This window comes from Siphateles boraxobius, unplaced genomic scaffold, assembly GCF_051911475.1.
Source record: "Siphateles boraxobius isolate OS27281-9 unplaced genomic scaffold, OSU_SipBor_1 66, whole genome shotgun sequence".
Classification (NCBI taxonomy): Eukaryota; Metazoa; Chordata; class Actinopteri; order Cypriniformes; family Leuciscidae; genus Siphateles; species Siphateles boraxobius.
Genome location: NW_027509193.1, coordinates 19,641,162 through 19,655,129, shown reverse-complemented (window position 1 = coordinate 19,655,129; position 13,968 = coordinate 19,641,162). Strand labels below are relative to the sequence as shown.

The window sequence follows — 13,968 nt, the reverse complement described above, 5'->3', positions numbered from 1 at the left end:
ACCTTTAAGCTGTTGGATTGTAAATTGTTCTAATTGTGTATTTTCTATAATGGCATTAGATGCTTAGACCCCCAATGACATAAACTGTCTGCCATCTTACTACCTGTACTTTTATTAGTTATGCCAACCTGCCATCTGCACAATATTTGAGTCATTTTAAATTTAAAAAGAGCATCTGTAATAATGTAATGTTAAGCGAGTTTTACTGAATCCAGAATATTCCTTTACCAAGATCAGCAGCGTTCATGGGCATATGCGGTTGATTACCATTCGAACTAATTTCGGCTCTTGCTTTCTTTAAATAATAAAGAGAAGAAAGATTCTAATGGTAATTAACATGCAAAAATAGAGGTTATGATGAGAGTGAATGAGGCCAAGTTCTGGAGGATTTAAAAGCTTATCATTTCAATTACCACGTGCCTCAATTAAAACTTAGGAGCTGTAAATCTGTTTAAATCATAATTTTTAACAATAATTTTAGGGTTTACATAGGACAGGGTTGTAAAATCGGATAACTTGACTTGGAAATAGTTTGTAAGCAGATTTTCACACTAAAATTATGTTAACAAGTCAGTATTTTAAAATTTACAGATCGCTTCCATTGTAAGTGCCTCACCGTAACCAATATTTTTGCTTTTTTGAAAGAAAAGCAGGGACAAATCAAAATGTATTTTTGTGGTAATCAACATTATGCCACAAATATTGTCGTTTGAGCTTAACTTGTATTGAATAACCTGGTATATTCTTTTAAACATGTATCAGAGTTTGTATCTGTAACATTCAGCTGTTCCAGGAAAGTTAGCATGAGAAACACAGGATGTGTTTATTCACTTGAGAACCACAGGCCAAGACAGGCAGAGGGCAAGAGATGAACAGATAGAGGGAGGGGTAGAGATGGAGCGATGAGTTTGAGGGAGGAGACCCCATGTTCGCACAAACTAGATAAAACATGCTCTGATTGGGGACTGGAGGCCTTATGGGAATAGAAGAGACGTGACTATTACAGTGACCTTTGCTCACACAGAGAATTGTCCGTGCTTTTGCCCTCTCAGTCTCCACAGCTCGTTAGCATCGGCCTTAATTAAACTCATCAAGTGTAGTGCACCGGAAATTTGGAGGATACATCTCAGATATGGCCAGAGTCAGACCTCTAAGTGTATCCGTTCTAGTTTCCGCCATTGTGAGTGCCATAGGAAATTCAAGGACAAACAGCAGACTGATTTTTAAAAGATTTTCATTTTAATCTATCTTTGGGTTAATATACAAAAATATAGCCAAGTGGCCATATTTTCTATATATATGTTCTGGTATGTGAGATGAAAACATTTATCTTATTACATCAAAAGATATTCATATTCATCCTGTACTGTCTGCATTTGAGTCCCTGTGAGAATAACTTTGTCAGAACATTATTTTCAATGGGTGTGGTCATGTGAGTAACAAAAACAGGAAATCCACCAGCACACAGGCAGGAAATGCTACTGTTCGTTGACAGTAATAAGTAAACACAACCCAAACGGCCGCAAGTGAACCAATTCACCATTACTCTAGAGAAAAAAATTAAGATGAGGGGAGACAGACATGCATAAAGTCATAGAAGAATGTTCTGGGAGATGCACAAAGAGTAAATACACATTAGAATAATAAAAACTTTGCATGAAGGGAAACAGACAAATGCATGTTCCTTTTCACTGTAATATTTTTATTTCAATATTAAGATAATCCACAAAAGGGTTTACACTAAAATGTTCACAATTCTAATAATAAATACAGTAACCTTATCACTCTCTCTCTCTCTCCCTATCTCTGTCTCTCTCTTTCATATGCACACACATTCAAACATACAAATCTAGTTCATGGGATCTGACAGGGGAAAAAACCTATGAATGTTAGAGTGGTGAAATAAAGTAAGAATCAAATCACAGTAATGTCCATTTAACAATGTACAGTAATAAATCATTAGATTAACTTCAGTATATTACACATGATCAGTTGTGTGTTTGATTGTCTCTGCAGCCTTTCGCAATATGTATTTTGATTGTCATCGGCTACATCGATTTATACTCAGTTTTGATCCTTTAAGCTATACTTTGTGCAATTTATTGATTGTCAGTGCTTAGCTCAGGTTTAAGCTTGATTGTCATTGGTTTCTCCACGTCAGTGCTATATTATGATGGACTGGTATCTGATTGGCTCATAATAGACTTCTCAAAATCCATTATTTTCAATACCATTAATCTACACAGTTCAAAAGTTTGGAGTCAGTAGGATTTTCTTTTAAGGTATTAGTACTTTTCACAATACACAACACATCTGTTTTTTACTATATTTGTGATCAAATAAATGCAGCCTTTTCAAAAATATAAAAAAAAATCTTGCCAGCCCAAAACTTTTGAACAGTGGTGTAGAACTACAAATGCGGGTTTAAAACATCCTCATTTTGGTCACATGTCATATTGATTGTAATTGACACATCAATTGAAAAATACATTTTTGTTGCATAAACATGAGGCATTCTTAGATGTGCACTGTTCTGTCACCTGTATCTGAGAATGATAGTGTATTATTGTCTGGCATTGTTCTGCTGACCAGGCCTATAAAGGTGCAGGTCAAAAATGCTGGAGTCCATTTTCTCTTCCGCATGTGCAGGTTTGTGATGTCCACATCTCTTTTTTTATACAGGATTATGGCTTACATAGTCTGCTTCCCTGATGTGTTAATCATCTAAATAACTAGGTTTCCTGATGCATTTTTTGTTAAATACTTTGCTCAAAGTTGCTGATTGAAGCTCTGCTGGTTTCATCTGATAATGATAAGGTGTGTTGTTTACTGCAGTCTCGTCCAGTACTGACTCAGACCTTGTCCTAGCTCCTGATCGCCGCCTTGAACTGCAGTCTGCCCTGCTGCGGAAACACCGGCAAAGAATCCTGGAAGAGACACAGGGGCTTATCATTGCGTTCTTCACTCATGGCCACTACTGGCGACTTATTTGTAACACAAAAGGAATCCACAAAGCAGCTAAATTGCGTTCACAGAATGTTTTGGATTGCAGTATTCATATGCGGTGTGAGGGTGGAGTAGGCTATGTTACAAAACTTGACTCACCTGTGTTTGTGCTCACCGTTGGTGGGGGCGGGAGGTGGGGAGAGGTATAGGATGAGGTGTCAAATTTACGAGAAAGAGGGGGAAGGGCCGAAGGAGAAGGAGGTAACATGCAGGAATAAGTTGGAGTGGACTGGGAAGGCAAAGACTAGTGGAGAGGAGAGAAGGGTGAAAAAAGATAAAAGATTAATCTCATTTCATTTATAGTATCAACATATTCATAAATAAACTCCTTTGACAGCTTACAATGCAAATAATAATAAAAAAATATATAGGCTAAGTTTAAAAGATTATTCCGAAGTTTTTATGATGGTGTCTTATATCAATGTGCCGCAGTCAAGTCCAAACAACACATGCGTGATTGAATTTGAAGTCATTAAATATAATGCTGATCTGTTTGATTAACGAGAAGGAATTTATAGAGTTAAACTGACCTGTTGAACTGTACACCTGCTGTATTGCCTACGTGAGAGTGTCTTTTTTTAGAAACTACAGCAGGCTGTGTATATTCCACAGCAACTCATGACAGTAGCACCTCAATGCAGTACATGAGATCCACGGGGAGGAGTAGGATCAAGATCCAAGGGGTGGAGATGGGTAGGATTAGGGTTGGGTTTAGGGATTAGGGGTGTGTTTAGGGATCAGGGGGCGGAGTTGGCTAGGTTTAGGTGCATGTAAGGTGGGAGGAGTTGGATCTGGATCCGACTCCTCCCCGTGGATTTCATGTTCCGCAGTGAGAACCATCTCACTCATGAGGGCGCTATACGATTTGAAATGAGTTTGAATGTCAGGCGGACTCAAAGAACTGCATTGTTTTACCTTGCAGTTGCGTAGGTGCGTTTAATATAATTTCTGTCTGCATTATTTACTACTGTAGATAGAAAGCACTCTATTTTGCATGTTTGAAAGAAACAAAAAGGCGGATGCTATTATGTTTGAGAGGGCATATTTTTTTATAAAACTGTTTTGAATAAACGCTAACTGCATAGCCTACATTAAAAGTGCAGCGTTTTCTATTATTATTTAAAAAGCCCCTCTGTTTAATTCAGTGAGTTCATTCATGTGGGGATTCGTCAAATTCGTGAGTCTTTTTGAAAGATTAAAGGGATAGTTCACCCAAAAATGAAAATTCTGTCAGGATTTACTCACCCTCATGTTGTTCCAACCCCGTAAGACTTTCGTTCATCTTCGGAACACAAATTAAGATATTTTGATGAAATCTGAGAGCTGGATCACTCCTCCATACTAGTCCCTATGCTTCTTGAGGAATTGAAAGTATTCTCGTCGCTTGATAAACTTAAGATTGAGCCACTGTAGTCACTTGGACTATTTTAACGATGTCTTTAATAACTTTTCGAGGCCGGCAAGTTCAATCCCTCAAGAACGAAGCCTATGGAGGAGTGATCCATATCTTAATTCGTGTTTCGAAGATGAACGAAGGTCTTACAGGGTCGGAACAACATGAGGGTGAGTAAATACTGACAGCATTTTCATTTTTGGGTGAACTATCCCTTTCATTTAGAGAACATGTAGTAGCCTAATTTGTGAATCGACTGCTCTAATCATGCCAGACTAGAGCTTTAATAGACAGTTCAACCCAAAATGAAAATGATTTTCTCACCCTCATGTCTTTCCAATTACTTTCTTCCTTCTACAGAGCACAAAAGAAGATATTTCGAGTGACCCTCTGAAACATTTTTCAAAATATGCTCTCTTATGTTCCACAGAACAATGAAATGCAAAGGGTGAGTAGTAAACTGATGAGGCAATTTTAATTTGGTGTGAAACCATCACTTTTAATACAGTGGCATTTGTTACATAAAACTCTTGCACGCCAATAGGTTTAAGTCATAACAGAAACAAAAATTACACTTTTAAACACTGATGTAGAATTGCAAATATGAGCATTAGGCCAGACACCTTGCCTATAAGGTAACTGGTATACTGCAAAGGAGGTCATGAATTACCTGCATACTGGAGAAGACAGACAGAGAGCTATAGGCTGAGAGAGACGAATCACCCCGACTGTGCATTGAGCCTTATAAGAGAACAGAAGAGGATAGAATCAGCTCATTATTATTACTACTACTACTGCTTTTGTGTTTATTAATGCTTGTTTTGGCAATACTGTAATAATGGCAATAAAGAACTTTGTCAGTGACATTTGAATGGAGGAGTTTGAAAAAAGAGTAACAAACAGGACAAAGTGAAACAAACCCCAATGCATGAAAATAGGAGAGAAAACAAAGGAGAAATCTAGCCGTCAATTATGAAGTAAAGCTTACATTTTCTAATAGTGTGAAGTAAGTCATTAAAAAAGACATACCTGAGCTGTTGGTATGATTGGAGTGATATACAGGGGAGTTAAAGGATGTGCTCAGGGGAGTATGTGTCTGAGAACAGGAACTGGTGCCCCCTGACCTCCTCTGGTTTCTCAGCTTTTCCTCCCTTCTCCACTTAGCTCTCCGATTGGAGAACCATACCTGTCAATCACCCAATATGGGTCAGTGCATAATGGACAGTGTCTTTCTGTATTGTTTAAAGGCAGTTCAGCATTAACACAATTAAAATCTCAAAGAAGATGATTAAAATGCTAAATAGGAACACTGTTACCTGAATTCTAGCCTCTGGAAGATCGATCTTTGCTGCCAGTCTCTCTCTAGCAAAGACATCTGGGTAATGAGTCCTTTCAAACTCTGGTAAACAGATTTAATATACTTTTTAATATATTTCATATTTAAAATATTAAAGGGATAGTTTGTCCAAAAATTAAAATTTTGTCATGTCGTTCCAAACCTGCATGACTTACTTTCTCTGTACAGAACACAACTTTGGACCCCATTGACTTTCATTGTATGGAAGAAAAAAACAAGTGATTATATATATATTTATAAAAATATCTTCTTTTTGTTCTACAGAAGAAAAAGTCATGCAGGTTTGCCTCAACATGAGGATGAGTAAATAATGGGACAAAATTATTTTTTTTACAGTAGAGTACAAGACAAAACAGAATAAGAAAGGGTGGAATGCATCAGTCATTCATTCACACACAAGCATATCCACAATATAGGATTGAGATTATTTTGCATGGAAAAATTACTTTAACAGTGAAAAGCTAATGCCAAATTTAGCGTATTAATAAATAACTGAACACATCAACAAAATTCAGTAAGTTTTTCTTATTCTTATCTTATTCAGTAAATTCCTTAACAAAAAAAAATTAGGCTTGAGTTTTGTTCGAACCCTGTAATTAATTATCATAACTCTCCATTTTTAAATGAATGAACTATTCTATAGATCAAAATAACTTTCTCATAATGACATCATAACTCTCAATGACACGTTCATGTCCGCTCATTGTTATCCATTTTTTTTATCTTAAAATTTCAACCCTGTTATCATGGTTTACAATAATAAACAATGGTCATATGTAAAATATCTATCCTCTGTAGGACTGAGATTATTTTGCATGGAAAGCTCAGTTTGAGCCAGCGCTTTGAGTCACACCTTTCTCCAGGGCATCGATCTGCTCCTGTGTGAAGCTGGTGCGGTTCCTCTGCAGCTTCCTCTTTAGCTGCAGGTGTAGCTGTGACTCGTCCACCTCATCCCTTTCTCCCTGCACCACTCCTTCCCCTGCTCCGGCCATCTGCGCATTCAGATCTTCCACGCAACCATCTGAGAGAAGAAGAGAAAAACATTAAACTTTAGAGAGTCTTGTAAGAGTGCTGCATTTCAGTGTGCAAATGTGTGTGTTATTATATAGGCAGAACTGTCTCTTTGAAGATTTTGTAATTCTAGTGCACCGCAGCATCTTGTGTTTGACAGTTTGACCTTATTTGTGTATGTGTGAATGAGCAGCAACTGTATTATGGGCATCTAATTCTGTCTAATGTCTGCTCGCTTTAGTTCCGCCTTCCTTTAATGAAACAGAGGATGGCAAGGCCAGAGACTGCCGTGTTTGTATGTGGGTGTGGGTGTACATGTGTGGCTGATGGTGTAGCTGTTGGCACCCTCTGTTTGTGCTCAGTCAAGTATAAGAATTGCTGGTTCACCCCAAAGCTGACTTCACAAACAATGGCACACATACACACACACAGTGTACGTTCACATGCTGAGGTGCTAGATACAGAGATAAGTCACTAAAGCTCACATACTTGTTCCGTGTTGAGGGGTGATGGTGTCGGCCGGGTGGTACCAGTTGTTTGGGCCTGTCCAGTTGGAGCTGTTTTGTAAGTTCAGCATAGTCAGATTCTCATACATTAAATGTCACATGTGAGAAAACACTGACCCTCTCCTTTTTTCATCTAGACCACTCCAACCCTGAATGAAGGACAAAAGAAGCAAAACTGTGAGAAATATTTTACAGTAAACAGCTCTCATATTCCATTCTTTTGGCTTCTCCATGGCTTTAAGAATTTTTGATTTGCTGATTATGTTGATGTTTTGTAACTGAGAATAAACAGATCTTGGTCATTCTACAAAACAGGTTTATTGTCTCATATGCATATGGGTAAAAAAGGACTATAACAATGAATAGTTGATGTCAAATTCAGTTGTGTATTGATATATGTCTAAACACACTAATAATCTTTTTTAAATGATTTATTTATGTATTTTCATTCAATATTCTGTGATCTATTTTTTGGGCCTCTCCTCAGTCCTTGTGTTTCCAACTTCTCCTTGCATTATTAGCAACTATGCACAATTTTTGAAAACAAAATATATGGAAACAAAAGCTAGCTTTTTAGCATCTTAATAAAAACCAGAGTTTTATTATAATTGTGTCCACTTAATTCTATAGATTAAAATAACTTAGTTGAAATGACATCAGTGTCCTTTAAGAAGTTAACTTTCCAATGACACGTTAAAGTCCACAAACTGTTATCCATTTATGCATATCTTACAATGTCAACCCTGTTATTATGATTTTCTAAAGTAAACAACTGATAACTTAAAAGTAGTTATACGTAAAAATATCAGTTATGAAAGGCTTGAAATGTCAAATTAACCAGTTAAATGTCAACCCTGTTACCATTCTGAAGGCATAACTACAATAGACATAACACAGCATATATTAAAATGTATGAATTAAGATTGCACAATGCAATTCATTAACACTTAAAACAGTATATGCCCAACAAAATATTTTTAAATCTTACAGAAAATTATTTTCATATCAAATTAACATTAATGGAATGACCCATCTGCTCTTTAAAGAGTGGGTCACAATTGTCTTTATCTATCTATCTTTCACATGTGCACACACATTAACCCCCCACAGACACAAACACACACACAGAAACACACACACACACACAGCGAGTAATTAAGAAGTACAGAACATCTAGTCTGACATCGTCGTACACACACGCATGACTGAAGAGAGTAATACTGTCAACTAATGTTAACAACAATGCACAGACACACACGGGCTCTACACAACAGAGAGAGACACACTCCTACAAAACAAAGAGATAATTATAGATACACCGCAAACAATGGCACACAATCTCCGTTTTCAACTACAAACTCTGAATACACGACAAAAAACAGTATGAAAATGGAGTCGTGAAGCCACCAACTGAAATGTAAGTGTATCCAGCACCTGCACATCATTTATAAAACACCGTTCAGCTAAATAAATAAATATTGTTGAAGAGTCAGAAAAAAAGTTCTGTATGTAAAACCAACATACACAGAAAGGAGGCTGTCGTCATGAAAACTATATATCTAACCATTAAAGATGATGTAGAAGTGCTTGCATGATAATATTTGCATGGGTTTTGAGAGTAAAGCATGACCCTCAAAGACAAAAAAAGGAAGATCTAGGACTACTAAACAGACAAATACACAGATGTATGTAGGGGAAACAAAAAATAAAGAAGTGACATTTGAAACAACACAGGTGCCATAAAAATTTGCATTACAACTACACTGTACATTCAATTATTTCTACATTTTATTTAATAAATAATGCCAAAATAACTCCTTGTACAATTCCATATTTTTTAATAAAATTATTACATTTAAATTTAATTTCAAATTTAATTTTATTTTATTGAAATAAAATAAATATTATTAGAGCTTGAATATGCCCAGGAAATGAACAGTTAAATATTGATACAATACAGAGGCTCTTTTTATACACAACATGTGCTGACATATCTACTATAATAATATACAATATTCAATGCATTGATAAAGTATAATAATAAATAATGAAATAAGGCTGTCAAGTATATTGATGTAGGCTATAGAAAAAAGGTGAAAAAGTTCTCACTATTTTAAATGAATTAATTTCATTAATTTAATGTGATTGTATGACTCTCAGGCCAAGATTAATATAAGCACATTTCAATTATTTAAATTTTGCCTTTGGTGGTATCCCACAAAACAGAAAATGTCAAAGGTCAAGTCCACAATAAGCTTTCTACAATTAACCAATCATTGTCCTCAATCTAGTTGTTATTTCCAATAAAAGAGTCATGTGTCTGTTAATGTCTCAATCGTTGTGTCGGCAGTGAAGGAAGGAGACTCACCTGGTAGATGAATGAATTGTAAAAGTGGTCCACACTTGCTCAGTGTCTCTATCACTTTCTGTTCATCCCTCTTTTCCTCTCTCTGCTCTCTCGCTTTGTTAATGTTAGACTGTGCTCGAGAGAGAGAAAGAGAGAGAAAGCATGGGAGGAGAGGAAAGGGAGAGAAAGATGGAGAGAGTTAGACAGGGCGAAAGAGAGGAGGCGAGGGAGGGGTAGTGGGCTACAGAGAAATGCATCTGCAGGCACTCTGGTCCTTGAAGCAATGAGGGAGAGAGGGAAAGAGAGAGAGAGGGATGACACACAGAGTCAGTGTCAGTGTCAGGTCTGGACTTAATGCCAGGAAAAGGGGAGATGAAGTGAGAGAGAGAGCGGTGGAGGCAAAAAATGACTGAAAAAGAGGAGACGTAAAGCTATTTCTAAAGTCTCACAAAGGCAATTCGCTGTTTGTAGATACGGACTTCCAAAAATGGCTAACCAAGAGCTGTGAGAGAGCTTCGGATCACGCACCTGCTCTGTGACGGCCTGCGGCCAGTGGTGGTTTAACCCTCCGCACTGATGACATCTACTTTTCTGTTATACTTGGGGTCCTATAAAAATAATTGTTATTTTCTCTTTAGATTCTTTAAATATGTTTATCTGAAGTAATCTAAATCCAGTGTGCTGATATAAATGAAGCATTGACCCTTTGATTTATCATTAAGTAGTCAAAAGCTTTTCAGACAAGTGACAAATAACATCTGGTTGGGACCGGAAAAATGTCTGAGCTCGGCAAATATACAACAAAAAAAGCAATTGTTAAGAATGAATCTCGACAGAATACACAGAAGTCAGGGAATCTTGTCATGTAAAATTTCAATGCATTATTTCACAATACGCCTTTAGCATGAGTAAGTATCTTCAAGTTATAGTTCAGGTGTAGTTTTTATATATACACTAGCGTTGAAAAGTTTGGGGTCAGTAAGAACTGAAGAAATGAATGCCTTTATTTAGTACATTACATTAATAAATAATGTGACAATAAAGGCACTTATAATGTTACAAAAGATTTATATTTCAAATAAACGCCATTCTTTCGAAATTCATCAAATATTAAGCAGTACAACTGCAATAAATGTTTCTTTAGCAGCAAATCATCATATTAGACTATTTCTGGAGGATCATGTGACAATGAAGACTAATGATGCTAGAAGAGTCATAATGCTGAAAATGCCATCACAGGAATAAATAACATTTTAAATTTGTATTCAAATATAAAAGTTACTTTTGTAATAATATTTCCTCAATATTCATGTTTTTACTGTATTTTCTTATAAAAAAAAATCAGCTTGGTAAGTATGTTTTCTCATCATATAATATGGAAAAGTATTACTTTAACTTAAGCATACTTTTTATGCTTTGGATAAAAAGTGGCATTGGTGCCTAATGGTGCCCAAAATGAACATGAGGGTTAAAAGAAAACTATTTAAATAATGGTAAACACATTGAACAGAGCTTTATATTCTTGTATTTTAAATCAAGACACTGCCTCTCTCACGAGAAGAAAACAAATTCACACAACTTCACACTTACTAGTACATGCAAACATGAGTAGACACTTTCAGACCTGCGTGCGAGGGCCTTTCTTCTGACACACACACACACACACACACACACACACACACACACACACACACGCACGCACGCACGCACGCGCACACACACACACACACACACACACGTCAGAGTGTATATAGCATGTTTATCCTCCACTGCACCGCACTTTGTCACAATCCCAATGCTATATTTGCATATTTTATTGGATTAACTTTAAAAACCAAAGAGCCTGTGACACGTTAAAAACCGAGAGAGAGAGAGAGAGAGAGAGACTTGCCGTTCTTATTCATCAAACATTACATACAAGCATGAAAATTTTGGTGCTAGTTAATATGAAGGTTCAACTTAGGGGAAAAGTCGAATAAATATGAGACCTCAAATGCTTGAGGTAAGAAGGATCAAAGAGGTTTTGTTTTCCTCTTTTGGGTATTAGACCGATCTTTGAATTATGAAGCATATGTTTTTTTCTTTTCATGTTTGCACTGTAAGGCAGTATCTCAACAAGGGGACCGGGGCCCACTAGGGGGCATCAGCAACTTTCAGGGCACCCCCAAAAAGTCTTAAAATGATTCAAATGTATTTATAATAACAAAATCTTGAATAAAATGCTCAAAAACAAACAAAGGTTACACTGACATGAGTTTATTTATTTTTATTACAACTGAAGTACATATCAGTCTAGGCAGGGGAGAATGTTGTCTTGGACAAAGGGGAGCCTTGGAGACACTGCTATTTTTGTACTATTAAATCTAGGGTATTATGCCCATAAACAGAGTTTACTGATGGGAGTAGATGTACACACGTATTAAAGAGATCATCTAAAATTTCATCTAAAAAAAATGTTCACCCAAAAGTAAGAATTTTTATCATAGGTAACTCACCCTCATGTCTTTCCAAACCTGCATGACTTTGTTTCTTCTGTGGAACACAGAGTTTAGCAGAATATTCACACTGCTATTTTCAATAAAATAAAAGTGAATGGTGACTGAATGTCAAAGCTATGTGATACATTTGAAAACTTGAAACACTTTGTTATAATGTGACATAGTTAACCGTTACATGTACTTGCTATAGTAATACCAATAAATGATACATAATTACAAGAAACTAACCCATAACCCTAGTAAACTCTTAAAATGAAAGGCTCTTTGTTGACATCTATGGATCCATAAAGAACCTTTACCATCCATGCATGGTATTGCATTGCACAAAAGGTTGTTTTGTTTTTTTACAGTGGAAAAGTTTCTTTATTTATTTATTCTTTGGATTATTAAAATGCTCCTCCCACTTAGAGAAATGAGTGCAAGTACATTGTTAATTAATATTACTCAGTACTTATTTGTGTAGTTACACTGTTTGTCACCTTGAAATAAAGTGTAACCAATGGAATATAGTGCAAGAGTCATGTGGACTACTCGTATCTTACTTTTATGCTGCTTTTTGGGGGCTTGATGCCCACTGGTCACCATTCATTGTATGGAAAAGAGCAGCTTGAACATTCTGCTAAACATCTCGTTTTCCGTTCCAGAAGAAATAACATCAAACCGGTCTGGAATGACATGAGTAAATGATGACAGAATGTTCATTTTGGGTTGAACTGTCCCTTTAATGTGACAAACTACATCAGGTTAACAGACACAGTCACGGCACGGACAAAAACACAAGGAGTTTCATGCAGTACACGCATGATAGCGAAGGAACTGAAACAGAAAGAGAGAAAAAGGGAAGACATAACGAGGCCATGCATGTATCCTTGTAGAAAAAAAACAAGGAAGGGGGACACAGAGGGCAAGAAAATGAGAGACAGAGGAGGCGGAGGAGAAGGAGGGTGCCAGCTTTATTTATTTCCGGTTGACAAAACCCTCCGCTCTCTTCCTCTCTCATCCGCCTCCCCCCATACCTACGTCTCCTTCTTTGTCACTCGTTCAGAGGATTCATGGAAAAAGACAAATAGGCGAAGGATTTGAACTGAAACACAATGGGAGACGAAGAGCATCTTTCTCCGTGTGGGTCATACTTTTTGAAATAGTTACAAAAATGAAGCAAATGAGAACAGATCCTAATAAAATGTTGGTATTATTTAGTGTCAGCGTGTTGCACAAATGTGACGTTGAGTGCGCGTTTATTATGTGTGCTGGTGTGTGAGCGTACGCTCCTTCAGGGCACATTTTTTCAGTGTCTTGTTAGTTCATCCCTGTCACCCTCTCTCTCTCTCTCTCTCTCTCTCTCTCTCTCTCTCTCTGCTGGGGGGGAGGGGGAAGAGAGGTCACCATAGCAACAATGCCGGGACAAATTAACATCAAGTTCTTAAAAAAACATGTGTACATCTATGAGAGTGCATGAATACGTGGTAAAGGAGTAAGTGTAGTACTTGATCCAGTGTGCGACGCCAAAATCCAGCAGACCCACTGATGTTAATGCATCAATTACAAATAATTCATTAGGCCCACAACCACCCCATCACTCTGTCATCCGTTTGGTTCCAGAGCACTTGTCTTCTTCCTTATTTTGTCGTCTCTGCCCTCCCATTTCCTTTACCATCTCTCTCTCTTTCTGTCTGTCTGTGTGTTGTTGTGTGCCCCCAGGCTACAGAGTGCCACGTCCTCCCTCTCCCCGGCCCTGTCACCTTCAATTGCTCCATGGTACTAGACACACAGCCACAGGCAAAGAGAGAGAAGAGAGGGGACACACACATACACAGAGAGAGAGAGAGAGAGAAAAGGGGTGAGGGCCG

The 13,968-nt window shown here is 37.2% G+C and overlaps 1 protein-coding gene across 1 annotated transcript; it reads right to left on the bottom strand.

Annotated features, from left to right (window-relative positions):
* Nucleotides 1-1,685: 1,685 nt before the first annotated feature.
* Nucleotides 1,686-9,745, bottom strand: pax10 (paired box 10). Its single transcript, XM_077212849.1, has 8 exons — nt 9,642-9,745; nt 7,257-7,422; nt 6,610-6,777; nt 5,716-5,798; nt 5,429-5,585; nt 5,070-5,140; nt 3,106-3,250; nt 1,686-2,927 (listed from the first exon to the last, which is right to left on the bottom strand). Exons 2-8 carry the CDS (start codon nt 7,360-7,362, stop codon nt 2,827-2,829), a joined length of 831 nt encoding a protein of 276 aa, XP_077068964.1. The 5' UTR covers nt 7,363-7,422; nt 9,642-9,745; the 3' UTR covers nt 1,686-2,826.
* Nucleotides 9,746-13,968: the final 4,223 nt, after the last annotated feature.

Coding starts and splice junctions, on each gene's coding strand:
- pax10 (XM_077212849.1), bottom strand. CDS start 7,362: ATGTATGAGAATCTGACTATGCTGAACTTACAAAACAGCTCCAACTGG. Junction 5,141..5,428: donor CAATCATACCAACAGCTCAG/GTATGTCTTTTT, acceptor TTCTCTTATAAG/GCTCAATGCACAGTCGGGGT. Junction 3,251..5,069: donor CTGTCTTCTCCAGTATGCAG/GTAATTCATGAC, acceptor CCTCTCCACTAG/TCTTTGCCTTCCCAGTCCAC.